Source organism: Branchiostoma floridae, chromosome 2 (genome assembly GCF_000003815.2).
Source record: "Branchiostoma floridae strain S238N-H82 chromosome 2, Bfl_VNyyK, whole genome shotgun sequence".
NCBI lineage: Eukaryota > Metazoa > Chordata > Leptocardii > Amphioxiformes > Branchiostomatidae > Branchiostoma > Branchiostoma floridae.
Genome location: NC_049980.1, coordinates 24861714 through 24878842, shown reverse-complemented (window position 1 = coordinate 24878842; position 17129 = coordinate 24861714). Strand labels below are relative to the sequence as shown.

General features: G+C 40.6%; 1 protein-coding gene and 1 long non-coding RNA gene across 3 annotated transcripts; one reads left to right on the top strand and one right to left on the bottom strand.

Annotated features, from left to right (window-relative positions):
* The first annotated feature begins 75 nt into the window (after positions 1-75).
* On the top strand, positions 76-16505 carry LOC118404846 (trifunctional enzyme subunit alpha, mitochondrial-like). The gene is made up of 24 exons (XM_035804221.1): positions 76-95; positions 547-671; positions 1228-1293; positions 1551-1621; positions 1864-1997; positions 2329-2467; positions 3253-3372; positions 3522-3624; positions 3992-4114; positions 4348-4415; positions 4821-4871; positions 4999-5055; positions 5228-5290; positions 5515-5561; positions 5723-5857; positions 6223-6394; positions 6721-6777; positions 6954-6983; positions 8444-8653; positions 8963-9158; positions 9399-9516; positions 9953-10043; positions 14191-14245; positions 15538-16505. The coding sequence occupies exons 1-24, from the start codon at positions 91-93 to the stop codon at positions 15687-15689; spliced, it is 2388 nt and encodes a 795-aa protein (XP_035660114.1). The 5' UTR covers positions 76-90; the 3' UTR covers positions 15690-16505.
* Positions 8519-14156, bottom strand: LOC118404860. 2 transcript variants are annotated; one of them, XR_004829822.1, is made up of 5 exons: positions 12201-14156; positions 9901-10051; positions 9425-9514; positions 8943-9175; positions 8519-8660 (listed from the first exon to the last, which is right to left on the bottom strand). It is a non-coding gene; the product is annotated as an uncharacterized LOC118404860 (long non-coding RNA). The 2 variants fall into 2 exon arrangements; XR_004829821.1 differs by lacking the exons at positions 9425-9514; positions 9901-10051 and having other exon boundaries at positions 12201-14137.
* Positions 16506-17129: the final 624 nt, after the last annotated feature.

Below are 17129 nucleotides of genomic sequence, written 5' to 3'. Positions count from 1 at the left end.
TCGCTTCTTGACGTTTTTCATACATCTATGGAATGTCTATGGCTGACATGAAAAAATTATCATCTCTTAATCTTTGGAGTCTCGCGAGAAATGAGGTCAGGCATTTCCCTCCCGTGCCCTTAGGGTCTCTGTGACGTCTGCTCTGCAGTGCAGACGATTTTTTAGTTTCGACAGATTTCTATCTTAGCAGAGGTTGACTGTTGACAGATTCTTTGCATTCGTTGTCAGTTTACTACGTACTTTATTGACATAAGTTCTAAAACCCAGGTTGTATCGAAATTGAAAAGAGGAAGCTAGACAAACTCTAGAAATCGGATACCCGCAACACGTCAGGGTCCGGTAACAATGCTTATTTGAGGGCTGTCCAAATGAATACACGCAGTGGGTCCTGTTTAAGTTTGCACTGTATACTATATATTAAAGGATTAGAAACCAAAATAAAGTTGTGTAAAAAATAAACATATAATATATCCTCATATTTTGCAGGACATTTACTATACATGGGACAATATTATATTTATATGGATTTTTTTATCCCTATTTTAGGCATCATTGCGTCACAATCGTAGACACCCTTTTTGGTTCTCCTTGGTCGTGCATCATGGCGGCAGCTACGAGGTTACTCTCGCTGAGCCGGTTTTCTTCCACTCAGACTTTACATTTGTCCTCAGGTTAGTATACCTTGCTTAAGCTAATGATTTTTAAGTCCACTACCCCTTTAATGCATAAATTTTATGGATGAAAGGACAGACAGTAAACTACCAGGGCAAACGAAAGTGTCATGCCCCCCCCCCCCATTTTCTAGCCTTTACTTCTTCATGATTAGGTGATTAAATTGAAGAAAATAACATTTCTACTTGATCTGGTTATGAAATCAGTACGCAGCAAACACATGCCCATCATGTTGTTCGTCGTGAAGGGCTACCCAACTCCGTTTGCCTACATGTGCTGCTGAATTATGCTAGAGGTCAATTTTGACCCTTCTTAAGGTCACTTCTACATCACGTCCTTGAGTCCCTCAGAAATGCATGTTACATGTATACGAATTGGTGTTTCTTATAACTGCTGAGGTTGCCACCTTATCTTCATTTTATAAGAATCAGAAATATAATACACCTGTAATGTTCCACAATATTCCCAATCTATTGCTTTCTAGAGTGTACTAGACTGGTATAGAAAGGCTACACATTCCATTACAACTGCTTAATTCTAACTTTCTTTTGAAAGGATTGATGCAAAGACCAAGCCAGCTCTACTTCCAGAGGTACCTGTCAATGACATCACCCATGGCAGGTGAGAAGAGACATAACTATGTATTCGTGCATATGTATGTAATGGAAACAAATTACATGATCTTTAAGTCACGGAACCACCACATTGGATGACTATTTTGATATTAAGATGTTGTAATTGGTATCAAGAGGATTTTTATATGACACCCTTTGTCATCTTATTGACTGGTGTTTAGGCCAACATTAAAGAGTAATTTTTCTCATATCTAGACTATACCTTCAGTTTGAGAGTTCTCAATGCCCTTTTCTTTATTCCAGCATGGAAGAACTTCACCTATGAGGTGAAGAATGATGTGGCTGTCATGCGATTCAACATGCCAGACAGCAAGGTAAGTCATCATGAGAAAATTTTTATCTGTCAACCTTTTTTCCACAAGTTGTTGAAGTAATTGAATTTTTAAATATCTTTGTTTATCTCTCCCGCATCTTTGGAAAAAAGGACAATAAATAGTGACATACTGAAAGCTGCCTTTTGTCCACACAGATGCATTGTACAGTGTACTAGTAGTTGGTTCTACTGCCATTGTAGCCTGAGAATCTCTAACATTTTTCATGCTATCATGTATGCTAGGTGAACACACTGGACAGAACAGTGCTAACAGAAGTGAAAGAGCTGCTGGAGAAGTTGCGAGCAGATGAGTCGGTGAAGAGCGGTGTCTTAATCTCGGGCAAGGCAGACTGCTTCATCGCTGGAGCTGATATCAGGTGTGTGGGAACTGTGGACACCTGTTGTTTATGGTGTTTATCTTGAAGGGGATTTATCCTTTTGACAGCCTAGGGCATGGATATAGTACAGTGAGTGTTGAAAAGATTAATTCCTGTCATATGTATGCTGAGTCTGTCATTGTAGGCACTGTAACTATTCACTCAAGCAATCTAATTTTGTTGGCTTGGTAGAAGGAATTTGATTCACATCATTTGATTCAAGATTGAAGAAATATAAACTGTACGACTGCCAATGAATACAACATATTAAAAAAATCAATACAAAGCAGATGTCCTGTATCTCGTACTAAATACATTGTTACTATTTCAGGATGATTTCTAGCTGTAAGACATCAGAAGAAGTTGAAGCCCTGGCCTCAGATGGACAGAAGGTGCTGCAGAGTTTGGAGGACAGTCCCAAGCCTGTGGTGGCTGCCATCATGGGGACCTGTATGGGTGGTGGATTAGAGGTAACTTCTTGGTCGCCACTGGGGATGGCTTATATGTACACAAATGTATCTACAGCAGGGTTGTAGCTAGCCTGAAATATTTTTCAGTCCCCTCGATTTTGAATCCGAAAGAACGAGATGTCGAGCCGAAGGCATAACGTTTCTAAGGGGATCCGTGGGCATACTCCTCTGAAAAATTTTGAAATCTAGACCATCTGAAAGCCAATTTCCTGCATTTTGAGGTGTATATTTTGTTGGTAGACTAAGCTGTTCATCTGTTTTGGTGAAAAATTACACAAGAAGACAGTTTCTTTATATCTTTACTGACTTTACATATAGATTTTTGTCCATTACAGAGGACGGAATGGGCAATTTTTTTTTCTGTCCCCAGCTGCAAAATTCCTTCAAAGGACTGAAGGACGGGTGCTGGCTACAACCCTGATCTACAGAGATCTGACTTGTGTGCTTTAAGATTATCTTGTAGCTTTTGGTTGTACATCTTCAAAAAGATGCAGTGGTCATTGTTAGATCACCTTCCATCAAAAACATATAGTGCACATCTGCCTCTGATGGAGTAATCTGTTTCTCAAACTCTAACAAAGTAGAGATTATATCTATATAGGTCAGCTCAGGAATACACTGGCTCTTGTAACAGGGAAAGTCAAAAGGTTATGGCTGTTAAAGCAAGAAAGGCACGAAGAGTTAGAAAGACAAACTATTCATTAAAAAATGAAATACAGCATGCAACTGTCACCTGATCTGATGATGCTTGTGACTCATTGTTTTGACATGTCACACCATTGCAGACCGCTCTAGCGTGCCAGTACCGCATAGCCGTGAACGATAAGAAGACAGCCCTGTCATTACCAGAGGTGCAGCTTGGGCTGCTTCCTGGAGCAGGGGGAACCCAGAGGCTACCCAGACTGGTTTGTAGTCATCTTGGCACTTTTTTCTCAATCATTACACAAAAGTGAGACAAAATACCAAAAGAAATGTAGCTGAATTGATGTTAAGGCAAGGAATCTGTAGATTTTTACTTACAGGATGCATTAACAGTGTTCTTCATCATTGGCAGATACCATTGATGGAGGCCATGCCCATGATCCTGACAGGCAAGCAGGCGAAGGGCAAGAAGGCGAAGAGACTTGGTCTGGTGGACCTGCTTGTTGAGCCTCTAGGTAAAGCACCAAGGCAGATGATTCCAATAACTTTACTTATAAACATGTGCTAGAATTGTATACTAATAAAAATGTGAGCCTATACAAATGACCAACATGGCATTGTTAATGACAATATGGAAAGACAATAAGATTCAGAGATTTCTAATGATGCTGAAGAGGAGTGATGGATATGACTCAAAATGTCTGGAAGCAGTCTCTGAATCTTATCCAATTGTAGAGATTGAATTGTCTTCAAGTCTAAACATTGTTTACCTGGATGTCTAAACATATGTTTAAACATCCTTCCTGCAGGTCATTCACTGGAAGCAGGAGTTTAGCAGTTCAGCAGGAGTTAACAAGTTCATTTTTGGGTGTTTGTTTTTAGGACCTGGCCTGAAGCCCCCTGAGGTGCGAACATTAGAGTACCTGGAGGATGTGGCCCTGGACGTGGCCCGGGGGCTGGCAGCTGGGAAGGTCAGCACTGCCAGAAAGCAGAATCTGCAGTCCAGTAAGTTTGCTGTTCTCTTACTGTCTTTCTAACACCAACTCTAAAGCTGTCACTATAAAGATACAGACTCAATCTTGAAGGTCTTAAACAGTATTGAAGGATTTTACAAAGCTCTTGAGTGAATAAGCATCAAGTAAGTAAGTTAGTATCTTGAGCGAATTATAAATGTTGTGTACGTGTATTTTTCTCACTATCACTTGGCTTATTATTTACTCGTCCTATTGCCACCCCAGGACTGGTGAACTGGGCCCTGCAGTATGAGTTTGTCAGGACAAGACTCTTTGGCATGGTCAAGGGACAGGTAGGAGTGGTGTTTTTGTTCCCCAGAGCAGCTGCCTCAAAGTACCTTAATAACTGCTGCACAAGAAATGTTTCTTAGAACAATCTTTGATATAGATTCAGTCTGTTTTTCATCAGAGACCTTTGGCATACAATGATACAACAAAAAGGATAATTTTAGAGCAGTACATTTGTAGTTCCCCATATTTTCTGATCTGGTCGTCCTTAATCTTTTGATGATTTTGTGTGTTGAAACCATTTCACATTGTCATGTAAAAGTTTTAAGAAAGATCATAGGAAAATCAAATCATGTCAAACAAGATTTGAGAAGCCATCACGACATTGGTACTTTAATTGTAAGCTGTTGTTGAGAACAAGACTACATGCAACTGCAGCATGCCGTACATTCTCTGTTTTGTTGTTTCAGGTTATGAAGCAGACCAAAGGATTGTATCCTGCTCCCCTGAAGATCATTGAGGTGGGTTTTGCCTTTCTTTACTAGAAAACTTTAGTTGTACTTGTCAGGTTATCCACCACCAATGCACACTTCTTTTAGTTATTCAGGTAGGAAGAGCTAACAAGTCAGTAATTGTTGCCCTTTGCAGGTTGTCAAGACTGGAATTGAGAAAGGAAAAGAAGCCGGGTACCTGGCAGAAGCTGAGGTGAGATTTCTTTTGTCTCATTTCTGTCAGCAATTGTTTAAGATTTTGAGTTTTAACCATGATCTGCCTCTTATACGTATTCTAACCCTCCTCCACCTTGTGACACAATATTGTACTGCGTAATCCTGACTTCAGACTGCACTCACCTCATGCTGTTGTTCCCTTTTTTCAGACATTTGGTCAATTGGCTATGACCAATGAGTCAAAGGCCCTCATTGGACTTTTCAATGCCACGGTAAGTCATTTATTTGTCTTCATTTTAAAAGTATGTTTTGTTGTCAAACCTTTTTTTTATTTTATGCGATTGTATGTAATGGGGTTATTGACATAATAAAAATGAAGGCATGTTCTTTAAAAAGTTAAAGTACCTTAGTTTTACCTTTTAGAATCAGAATGTAGAATATATGATAACTATGAAAAAGTTTTGAGATGATAGAGTTTTGTTTGATTTCTCCACAGACTGAAGTGAAGAAGAACAAATATGGTAAACCAGCAAAGCCCATTAAGTAAGTACATACATGTGTATATACTTATTTACCAGTTTGTTGTGCCATTGCTAAATAGACATATTGAATAGTATTTCATGATGTGTGATCTTCAGTCCAGTCACTGTAGCACTTGCTGTTTGTCCAGATGAGTGAGATGGCATACCTTATTGTCTCTGCAGGAAGGTGGCAGTGTTAGGAGCAGGGCTGATGGGGGCCGGCATCTCCGAAGTGTCCTTAGAGAAAGGTTACCAGGTCATACTGAAGGATGTGACTGCCGAGAACCTGGGGCGTGGCCAGGACCACATTTGGAAAGAGTGGGTCTCAGTTTTTTTTAGAATATTCTGGATAACATCTTTAACATTTTAGATGTCTCTTGTCACATAACACTTTCATCTCTGCATCTGTCTGCTTGCGTTATTGTTTTCTCCTATTTCACTTTTTCAAATACTTGCACACCCCTCCGAATTTTTTCTTGTAATGGAGATGTGTGCAAGAACTTCACAAATAAATTTTGCCAGCACCAAACCCAAACTGTCATTGTTCCTATTAAGCTTTGCTCTCAGAGTGCATATTTGATAATGGGAAATTAATTCGAAGTGTAATGTGTCCCTTTTGATGACAATTGTTTAATGGCCTTTGTTTGAAATACCTTTAAAGAACTTCTGTCCTCTGGTATCAGGATGAACCTTAATGTCAAGAAGAAGAAGATCACGACCTTCGAGCGTGACCAGCTGATCTCCAACCTGGAGGCTCAGGTGGCATATGACGGGTTTGACAAGGTGGACATGGTCATTGAGGCAGTGTTCGAGGACATCAACATCAAACATAAGGTCATCAAGGAACTAGAGCAGGTCAGTCTGTAGTTTATTGTCTCTTGTGCTGTATTGAAGTATGTTGCTGTGAAGCTACAATGGCATGTATTGAGAACTTGATGAGGACTTGGTCTAAAAGATGACAGTTGATTTGATTGCAAATATTTACTTTTGATCAAGAAAATGTCAATGGTTTCCTAGCAATTGTGGAATTTTAGGCACATCTGTTAATGATATATATAAGTTTCCGGTTGGTTTGATATCAAGTGTCTAATTACAATCAAATGACAATTAAATGATTTCTTTTGATATCACAGGAAAGGTGTTTTCCTGTGTTTTAATGTTCTCTCTGTTGTTTTTTGCAGCATATATCTCCAGACTGCATCTTTGCCAGCAACACATCTGCCTTACCTATCCACAGGGTAAGGTTTTATAGTATCTTTTCATTGTCATTTTTGTAGTGTTCAAATTGATTTACAGCCTGAACCCCACAGGACTGTGTAGATAAGTGAAGTATGTTTGATATTTTATGTGTTGACGACTAATCATCTTTCCCTGTCAATCCTTGTTTGATTGTATATATTCTGTTTTTTTACAGATCGCTGCGGGCAGCAAGAGACCAGAGTTGGTGAGTTCAGTTTCCTTGCGTGTAATCTAATAGTAGTCCATATATTCTGTATCAGGTCCAGTTTGCTTTAGATTGAGGTCCAGTTTGCATTGCTTAATCCAAGGAGGTTAAAGAATCACAGGAGAGAGCTCAGTCATTAACACCCCACTGCGGGCTATTGTTCAGACCCTCCGGGCCCATTGTTTCCGCTATCCGGCGGCGCGTCTCTGATGACCATGATGGCCGCGGGGTTTCCCGCCATTTCTGATGAGCCCGGACGTGTCAGCCAATCACATGAGCCCAGCCATGACGTCATGCACCGCGATCCCGGCCGAGGACGGCCGAGGGTTGCCGAACTGCGAGCGAGATGAGCGCAGTTTCCGCAGATTTCCTTATTTGGGAAGCGAAGGTGACGTGTGCAAACAGTACTGTTGTGGAGAGACCAAGATGGCGATCATGTCGATACTTGTTTCGGCGCTGTGCGACCAAGTTGAGTGAATTTACAGGCATTTTTGTCGCTGTATCCCCGATTTTTTTGTCTCAGAATTATGAACAATATTCTCTACTTCATGTGTCTATTAAAAAATTATTACGCTTGCCCCGCAAAAGAGACTTTTTTTCAACGATAGTAGTGGGCTTGGGTGTGCCAAATAAGTGTTTGTTGTTGCTGTTTGCGATCGATTTTTGCTGTTCGTGATGCATGAATTTTGTACTCTGAGGGCTCCGTGGATGTTCATGGCAATGATGGGAAGCAAGATGATATTTCCGAGGAAATTTATTTTGTCGGTATTGAGGGAATTTTTGCCTCACGAGGAACGCATTTTTTTTTACACAGATGGCTTGATATCTTAATTTGACAGACTTGAAAATAAAGTTGCATAGCGTTTCTCAAGCTTCTTACAAATACTATGAAATAGCTCCGTGTGTCCTGGGCTATGAAAGCCGACCCAGCGTTCTTCTACACCGCGTGACTTGTTGTTACACACATTTCTGTGGCCCGTGGGGAACTATGCTCGCACTTGCCTCAGGCGAAGTATCGTCACTATTGATATCTGTTTCCTTAGTAAAAGTAGCGCTGTATTTAATGAGAATCATCCTCAAAATCGCTGAAATCCCGGCCCCAAATCGATGTTCCTGGACGAGAGATGTTGAAACTGACTCGTAAACAAAGGCCCACGCTAGCCTGGCGAGATGCAGATTGGGGCAATTAGCACTTCGATGTGATTCACACTCGCGGCAAAGATCGGAACAATAGGAACGCTCTCCTCTCTTTCTTTAACCTCCTTGCTTAATCAAAATAAAAGTGCATGTAGTCTGGCGGCCACATTCAAAGTTGGGAACAGATAATGAGCTACGGATGCATTCTTTGTTCAGAAGGCTTTAATATTCTTGAAGTGTGATTTTGTTCATACAGTTTGTGCCAATGACTGTTGTCTCTAAATCACTACTTCTTGTTCTGTTTCTGTACTATGATATTACAGGTGATTGGCATGCATTACTTCAGTCCTGTGGAGAAGATGCCTCTGCTAGAGATCATTGCCACAGACAAGACAACGAAGGAGACGTGTGCGGCAGCTGTAGCAGTGGGTCTGAAGCAGGGAAAGTACCCCATCGTCGTGCAGGACGGCCCTGGATTCTACACCACCAGGGTCCTGGCGCCAACTCTGTCGGAGATCATCAGGCTCCTGCAGGTCAGACCTATGGAGACATAAAGCAGTATCAATCAGTCTCAGTTGTGTGCATGGTTATGTTAGCGTGTGTACCAAGCTTTGTAATGCCATTACCCATTAAACGGTAGTGTTGTCCATTAAACATTTGTAGCAAGATGTTGCCTTAAAATTTAAGGTTCGTATCACCCCCACCCCTACAAGTGCTAGTCTTACACCATTGCCAGATGCACATAAAGATGATCTAAAGCTCCATAACACGTAATCTGCTAAAGTGAAAATGTGAGTAATAAAAAGTCAAGAGAATACTTACAGTTCCTTATGTTGTCCTAGGAGGGAGAGGGCCCTCAGAAACTGGACCAGCTGACTACGAGGGCAGGTTTTCCCGTAGGCACGGCAACACTGCTGGACGAGGTCGGTATTGATGTGGGGTCCCACGTGGCGGAGGATCTGCAGAAGGAGTTTGGAGTCAGGTTCGGAGGCGGTGATCCTGAGGTGCTGAAGACCATGGTCAGCCAGGGCTTCCTTGGTAAGGCTGCATTTTGTCTGCATGGCAAATAGGTTCAGATTGGTCAGTGTGTTTGGCAAGGAATCCAAGGTGTATGTGTCAAATTTATTTATCTATTAGCAAATGTGACAAAGTACATTACACGGACACAGACATGTGTCAAATGATTTAGTGATTGTGTGAAAGCAAAAATACGTTTAACATTAAGAAGTGTACATCAAATAAGTATGAATCCTAACATCACTCGATATTCACATTCAGGTAGGAAAAGTGGAAAGGGCTGCTACCTGTACAGCGGGGGCAAGGGCAAGAAGGGCCGTGAGCTGAACCCTGGTGCTGAGGAAATCTTCAAGAGGTTTCGCATTGAATCCAAGGGGCTGTAAGTTCCAACAAATCACTTTTAATGGAGAAACTTGATCACACGTTTCAACTCCTGAGTTCCCCAGAACGATTTTGGATGCTTAAAACGTAGCACTTTTGTTATATTTGTGCAATCGTGTGTGTGTATAAAGTGCAAATCGGAGAGAAAACATGGCACCGTAAGATTTTGTTAAGTTAGCAGACCTTCTTGGTCGTACACGAAACATGATCTCATCAGTTTTATTTGTATTGAATTGTGACAAAATGGCCATATAATGTGCTGTGTCTGCAAGGATAGGTTTGATAGTTGCCTTGATGACAAACTAGCAGTGTGCTCATTCCTTTATCAGAAAAGATGGCCTTGGCAACACTTGTGTTAATTTCCCACCCATTTGAAGCTTACTGTCTGCAAGTGACGTGCTCCTAACGCAGCTGTTGTTGTTTTGTTGATGTAGCAATACAGACGAGGACATCAAGATGCGTCTGATAACACGTTTTGTGAACGAGTCCATCCTGTGCCTGCAGGAGGGCATTCTGTCCAGCCCGGTAAGTCACTACACAGAGAAATAATGCATAAAAACAATTGAGATATTGTTTCAAGAGGTTCCAAGTAAGCTTGACAGCATGAGTGAGTTATTTTCAAAACATGCCCCACACATAAGAAAGCAGAAAAAAGGCATTATTGTCTAGGGTCATGTTTGGGATGCCTTTCCAAAAAAGTGACTCTTGTTTTGAATTCATTACTTGGGAAGGGTTAAGCTACTAGGAATCCAGATTTTCCAAAGAGTACTTGTTCACAACCCAGTAGCTTTCAGCAAAGTTCCTGAACTCTGGTAGTGTGTTTGGTTAATGGACAAAGTAGGTTAAATTTGTTGGAATGGAAATATACACATAACAGCTAAGCAAACCATTAAGTTAAAGTGCTATGTTTCACAATGAAGTATTAACTATTAAATTACCAAAACGACCAGGCAAGAAGGGAATAACTGAAAAGCTTATAAACATTGATAACGTACAAGAAAAGTATGAACACCTGTATTGTTGCAGGTAATGCATATAAAGTGGGAGTTAATCATAGGCATCAAGATTCAAAAGAGGGTACAGGCTTTTTACAGATACATGTATGTAGCTTTTATCGGCCCAGCAAAAAGATGCCTGTCATACTGACTGTAAAGTCGTGAGTCAGAAGTATTTGTTGTGACAGAATGAACTGATACCACGTCCAAGTTCTGTCAGGTACCATATGGCATTACAGATGTTCTGATGGTAGGTTCTAGGACACATTCCACCCCTGGTCCAAACTGCACGCTATGATGACACACATCTCACAGGTTTCACTACAGGCAGGGAATAGCATACAAATGTCTTTGTCGGAGAAGTGGTAGTTTTCAACTTTCAATGCAGGGACCACCTAGGAGCCATCAATAGATTTGTAATCTGTTGTTTGCTAAAACATGTTATTGGGTTCACTTTGACAACAAAATATCATAACAGAAGTAAGAAGATTCTAAGGTTGATACTGACAATGACATGCAGAATGCAGACTGTTCTTGTTCTTGATGTTTCTTTTAACCTTTAACACACTGAAGTTGCTGTATGGCTACAAATTGTTTATTGGTTATGGGTTTGACAGCATGGGGAAAGTTAAAACAGACCATGGCCATTGATATCTTCCCTATGTTATCCTAGTACAAATGTATTTTAAAACTAAATTCGCTGTTAGCCACCTATAGTGCGTAGCGATGTTAAATCACAACAGCAGGAAACAAGAATCAACAATAGATACCAGGATTAGACATCAGATGCCCTGTTGGCTAATCCATTGAAGCATGGTAGAATTTGACACAGACGTTACAAAAAAAGAATGATGATGCTACCAAATGGCTGCATTTGAAAGTGATGTCTCTGGTGGATGCAGATTTGGCTAGCTGATCTCTTCCCTATGCACACATGTCCTCCTCCAGCTTACAAGGACAGATGTGCATAGGAAGAAGAACAAACCAGCAGTCTTGGGTATCCAAAGTACTAGTTGTCAGGAAACACAGTCAACTTTGAATTGTGATCACCCACTACACACACTCTCCGACAGAAAGGAGCAATGGTGTCAGAAAAAATAATGCCATTGTAATAGATGATGCATGAACAACTTTATTTTCATCTCTTTGCTTGCTGCCTATGAATGTTCTGATGGATTAAGTCTCTTGAACAAGTAATGAACTTTGGCCAAATTTATTTCCCCTTGCAGATTACATCAGCTCATAATCTTCTTTATGCTGGTTGTAATTCTGATATCTGACAAACGGAAATTCACACATGCATAATCTTGTGCCAGTACTTTAGAGGAAATGAAAGTGTTCCTCTGTCCTTGCACAGCTGATTACACATAAAACTACCACTACTATCAATGACTATCAATATGCCTGGTCATGATCTATGCCAAATAGGCAGATTTAACTGCTGCACTGTTTGTTAAACTATAAATTGTATTGAGTCTGGTTTACCAAACAATGAGGCTTTTGAAGTAGATAGGTACATACAGAAATGTGTATCATGCATACCAGTTTTATATACTAGTATGTGACAATGCATACCTATATTTGCATTTTGCGTTTGATGTACAAAATCCCTATTTACTATCTAAAATCATACTGGGGTTGTAAACTACTCTATCAACATCAATATTAACTACATCTCTGGACTTACCTCACATGGATCACCTAACTGCTATCAGAGAGTAAAGCCTGTACGTCTATCTCCCAGTGAATGGTCCCACTGCTCCTGCTAGAAGCCTCTCCCCACCCTGCTCCTGTGGGCTCCAGACTCGCAACTGTTCCCAAGTATGGAGTAGCAGACTGTTGTAGGGGGAGGCTGTAACTTCCTCATTTACATACTGTCTCAGGGCCAGGCGGTTCGCAAATTTGCCGTTCACACAGAACTTCCCTTATTTTGAATTTTTTCCCACCAACATTATCTTCAAAACATCTCCTCCCACTTGGCTGGGGGCAGGGGAAGTCATTAATTATTGCCGGAGCTGTCAGAAGTTGGAGTGTGCATTTGGATCAGGCACCATAAAGGCACCAGCACAGACAGGCGCATGTGATGGGAATAATAATGTTCAAAACGTAAAGATAATTTCCAATTTCTGATGTATACTATACCATAGTACTATAACTGTAACATTAGGTGGAAGAAATACTACCGGTACCTTATAACAAGTCTTTTATGCACAAATACAAGTGTCTAGAATATTGCAAAAGTGCAATGGACTTTCACAGCATATTTAAACATACACATTGGAAAAGAGACAATCTTTTGATTTTTGTCATCATTAATTTATTGTCAAAGTGTAGATTGGAAGATTGAAATCCTCTAAATGTGCTACTCAGTATCCATGGATGCCTGAAGATAAAGTCCACATTTAATTTTTGTTTTATCATTTTCACATATCTGGATGATATACTCCTTAGTGTCCAACGGATTTTGAACTTTTGAAAAGTGTGATTCCTACAAAGAATTTTTAACCCTTTTTATGTCTCTCCTTTGTTTCATCTGGATGCTAGTCATCAGCATGGCTCACAGGAAACAGATCAGTAGAAGTTTTACAGGCCAGACAGTAACTCCTCTCTGTTTTGACTTGTTTCTCTCCAAATTTATCAAACCCATAACCTTTACATGCCGACATGCTTGCTGAAGTCATTAATAACATCAGCTGTCAAAAAAAGTTGCTTGTTTGAAGGAAATGTATGGGCATGTCTGGAAGCTTTGCCTTGGCCTTTGACCTCCAGGTGCAAAAGGAAAATCTGTTGATAAAGGAAATAGGATTTTGATGAAAACTAGCAGAGCCAGGCTTCACACTCGGCACTAGGTCATAATTTTGTCCTGGGAAGTTCCTGTATGGAGTTGAAAGTACACTGAATTATTGAAATGTTTGATGAAAACTCAAAATCCAATACATGTTTCATGTTCCGCAATCTATCCAATACAATCCACATGACGATAACCCTTTTGTTATTAACTTATTTCAGTGCCCTGTGTTGGAACAAACATGAATTTAACCTTCTCTGTACCATGCAGCCAATATAACCTTGGGGCAAAAAGACTACCCCAGCAGAATGAAAGATAAAGATTGGCCGTCTCAACTGTAAGCTTCATGTTTCAGAAATGTGACCAACAGGCAAAGTTCTGTAGGTTGTTGTAGCTTACAGACAGTTGTCAAATCCAGAACTCTCTCTGCCAGACATCTTAAACAGCAGCCTTGGTACCATGACCCGAGAAGAAAGTTTGTTTGAGATAATAATTCGACAGACTCAATAAATCATACGTGAGTTGTCAGGGATCAACTAAGGTTAACGATGGAGGAATTATTCTTCATTACCACAGGCATATGCTACAGATTTGATAATCCTCTCATTATCGATTTGCAGGTGCAGCATGTTAATAGAATTTATGCAGAAAATCTGTCACAAAGATGTGTTCAACTTTAGTATATTCTTCAGCTATGCAATGTATCACACCAATAAATTACCCTTCCTTGTGTTAACTATCTCCCCGTGTATTGAGATATATTTGATCTCTCTTACCAAAAAACAAACCTCTATTAGAGGAAAATCTTAGGACATGCCTGATACATGTAAACATGTGTAAACCATAGTACGTAGATGTAACTGTTACTTTTTTTTTTTTTTGTATTTAGGTGGATGGTGATTTGGGTGCAGTCATGGGACTAGGATTCCCTCCACAGCATGGAGGTAAGGCTACTGAAATGTCTTTTACAATTAGTCATGTTTTTCATACCATGCTGTACTGATTCGAGTACTAGTATATGGACGGCATTCTATAGGTACCTTAAAACTGATGGGAGAGTGGTCAGCATTTAGATCACTTTTAGCCTCCTTCACCGGCCTCTCTGGGAAGCTTGGCAATTTTTTTTTTTGGGGGGGGGGGGGGAGGGGTTTTAGGTCGACTCGCGATTTTTAACCGGGAATATTATGCCGGGAAAGGAATATATGCCGGGAAAGGAATATACACCGGAAAGCTTGTACGGGCTAGGCGAAATTGGCTTCCCAGTACGCCTGCTGGACTTCGGTATCTACAAAGCCCCATTAAAAAACACTTATCACCATTTGGTATGGATGTGCGAACTTCCCGTCATAAATGCGTCTAGCACTGGCAGCCCGGCACATGCCCCGTCGCGCGATGACCCGTAACTTTGTAACGGTCGTCGGGTCACGCATTTCAAAACACGGCTCATTTGAAAACGAGTACTTACCGTAGAAAAACTCCGCTGAAACTTCCCATCATGTACGAAAGAGCTTCCCCGAGTTGAGGGAAGGACAATCCCTGGCCATTGCTGTAAATATAAAGTGTAATTTCAAAGACGTTATGATCAACATGTGCAAAGTAGCATTACGTCACGAAGCGGGCTTATGCAAAGCGTCACTCCGGACGTGACAAAGACAGGCAGCGTGTGCACGGTTTTCGGTAACGTTACGTAAGTTTGTGGCACGCTTCGGGGTGGCCGTGCACTATCAACGTTGACATGTGAAGTGCTTGTCGCGATGCTGTGAATTACTTCTCGCGTCAGTGTGAATAACTTCTCGCGAATACGTTAATTGGCCGCCTGAAAGGCATTCTTAATCATTATTGCCTTTGTAGATACCGAAGTCCAGCATTCGCACTGGGAAGCCAAATTCGCCTAGCCCGTACAAGCTTTCCAGTGTATATTCCTTTCCCGGCATATATTCCTTTCCCGGCATAATATTCCCGGTTAAAAATCGCGAATCGACCTAAAACTCCATATAATCCATCGGTCTAATTACCTTTGCAAAGTATATGTACCTTTAGCAAGAGCTCTAGAAGTTGTGGATGGATCTTTGACCTTTGGTACGTGGAAAAACAAAGGACATAGCCTTATAGCAGCCTTCTATGGTACTGCAGTAAAACATCCAGTCTTGACATCTTGTTTACTGTAACACTGGGTGTTTATAACAGTTGAAGAGGTATGCATCTCCCTGTGTCTGACTTATGAAATTTCTTTCAGGCCCATTCATGTACGTTGACCTGATGGGAGCTGACAAGTTTGTTGGCTGGATGAGGAAGTTTGAGGAGGCATACGGAGTGGCGTTCCAGCCATGCCAGCTGTTGCTAGACCATGCCAGCGACCCCTCTAAAAAGTTCCACCCCAGGAAGTAGTGTAATACTCACAGCTGCACTGATGAAGCATCATGTTAACCAATGCAAAGAGATGTCAATCATGTTCTGTTGTTTGAAAGAAGGGGGTCAGGATGTTGAGAGAGAAACATGATTTATATGTATATTGAGACCTGTGTAGCTCAACTTTAGTCCAGTTGTATGCAGGTTTGAAGTTTGTGAAAGCTGAGGGGTGAAATGTTGAATGTGGGATATACTTACTGGGAGAACTGATGATATCTTTGGATTCATTCAATGTTCAAAATACAAAGTCCTTCCAACAGTCAACTGTGGATTGAAATGTTCAATCAAAACAAAAGTCTGGCCCCGTAACTCTGCTGATGCTAACATGTCAATGCCCTTGATTCCACTTACATATGTTGTGGTGACAAATGTTGCGTACAGTGTTCTTTAGTAGCGACAGAAAACATCAACACAAGACGTACAAAACAACACAGTATATGAAAGAGTAGCGTTAACATATCTTGTTTGTAAAGAAATGTTGCTCTATTCATACATTGTTAAACAGCACGTTTGCTACATTTTACCCATGTCCTACATAAAAGAAAGAAAACAATGTTATTTATAGGCTTAGGAAAAAGTCACGTGCTGTTGTAATCCCCAAAGGTGCAAGCCCTAACCTTGAATACAAGAAATAATTGCCTTTCTGTGATGTGAATTTCCTGTGACCAAACTGTTTAAGAATGAGATTTATTTGTGGTGAATTAGAGGACCTTGCCTTATATTTGTGTTGAGAAGCTGCTTTTGTCTACACGAGAAGGAATAAAAAATGAAATAGATCTTTGTTCCACAAGAAGATTTCCATGTGCCTCTTTGTCCCTGTTGTTGGAAACTTTTAATAGCCTCCTTCACAGACTTCCAACTAGCATGGAAGCTCCTCTTGCGGCAATAGAGCAGCTTAGCCAATGTTGATAATCATGAATCGGGCCTCCCCCTTGAGATGCTGCTAGGAGGCTGAAGTCAGGCCATGATTTGATAATACGGATGACATTTGAACGCATAATGTTTTGGCTGTTTAAAAAAAAAAAGTCTCAAACATTGTGTAAACAGTACAGTATCAGCTGCAAAATGAGCAAATACATGTAGATCTAAATTGCAACAACAAAAAAATGAAAAATGGCTAGACTTGTCAGAATGTCAAAGTCAGTCCCAAAGTCAAGATGTGAGAATAAAAACGAAGAATCTATTGTTTGGTATACCATATTCTTTGTGACCACTTATATATCATAATGAAAAGCACTTTTTGTGGACCTAACTTTTTAAAATTCAAATGGCAGTTTTGGGGTTCCCAGAAAAAATTAAGATGTCATTATATAATCAAATCAACATGGTCTAATTTCAAGCGTGAAAGGACTAGACTGAAAGGTTTGACCCTCTCACACTGGGATGGACCCTACTAGGACCATAGACCAAGTGAAGCGA

Coding starts and splice junctions, on each gene's coding strand:
- LOC118404846 (XM_035804221.1), top strand. Junction 672..1,227: donor GACTTTACATTTGTCCTCAG/GTTAGTATACCT, acceptor TTCTTTTGAAAG/GATTGATGCAAAGACCAAGC. Junction 9,159..9,398: donor GGTCAGCCAGGGCTTCCTTG/GTAAGGCTGCAT, acceptor ATTCACATTCAG/GTAGGAAAAGTGGAAAGGGC.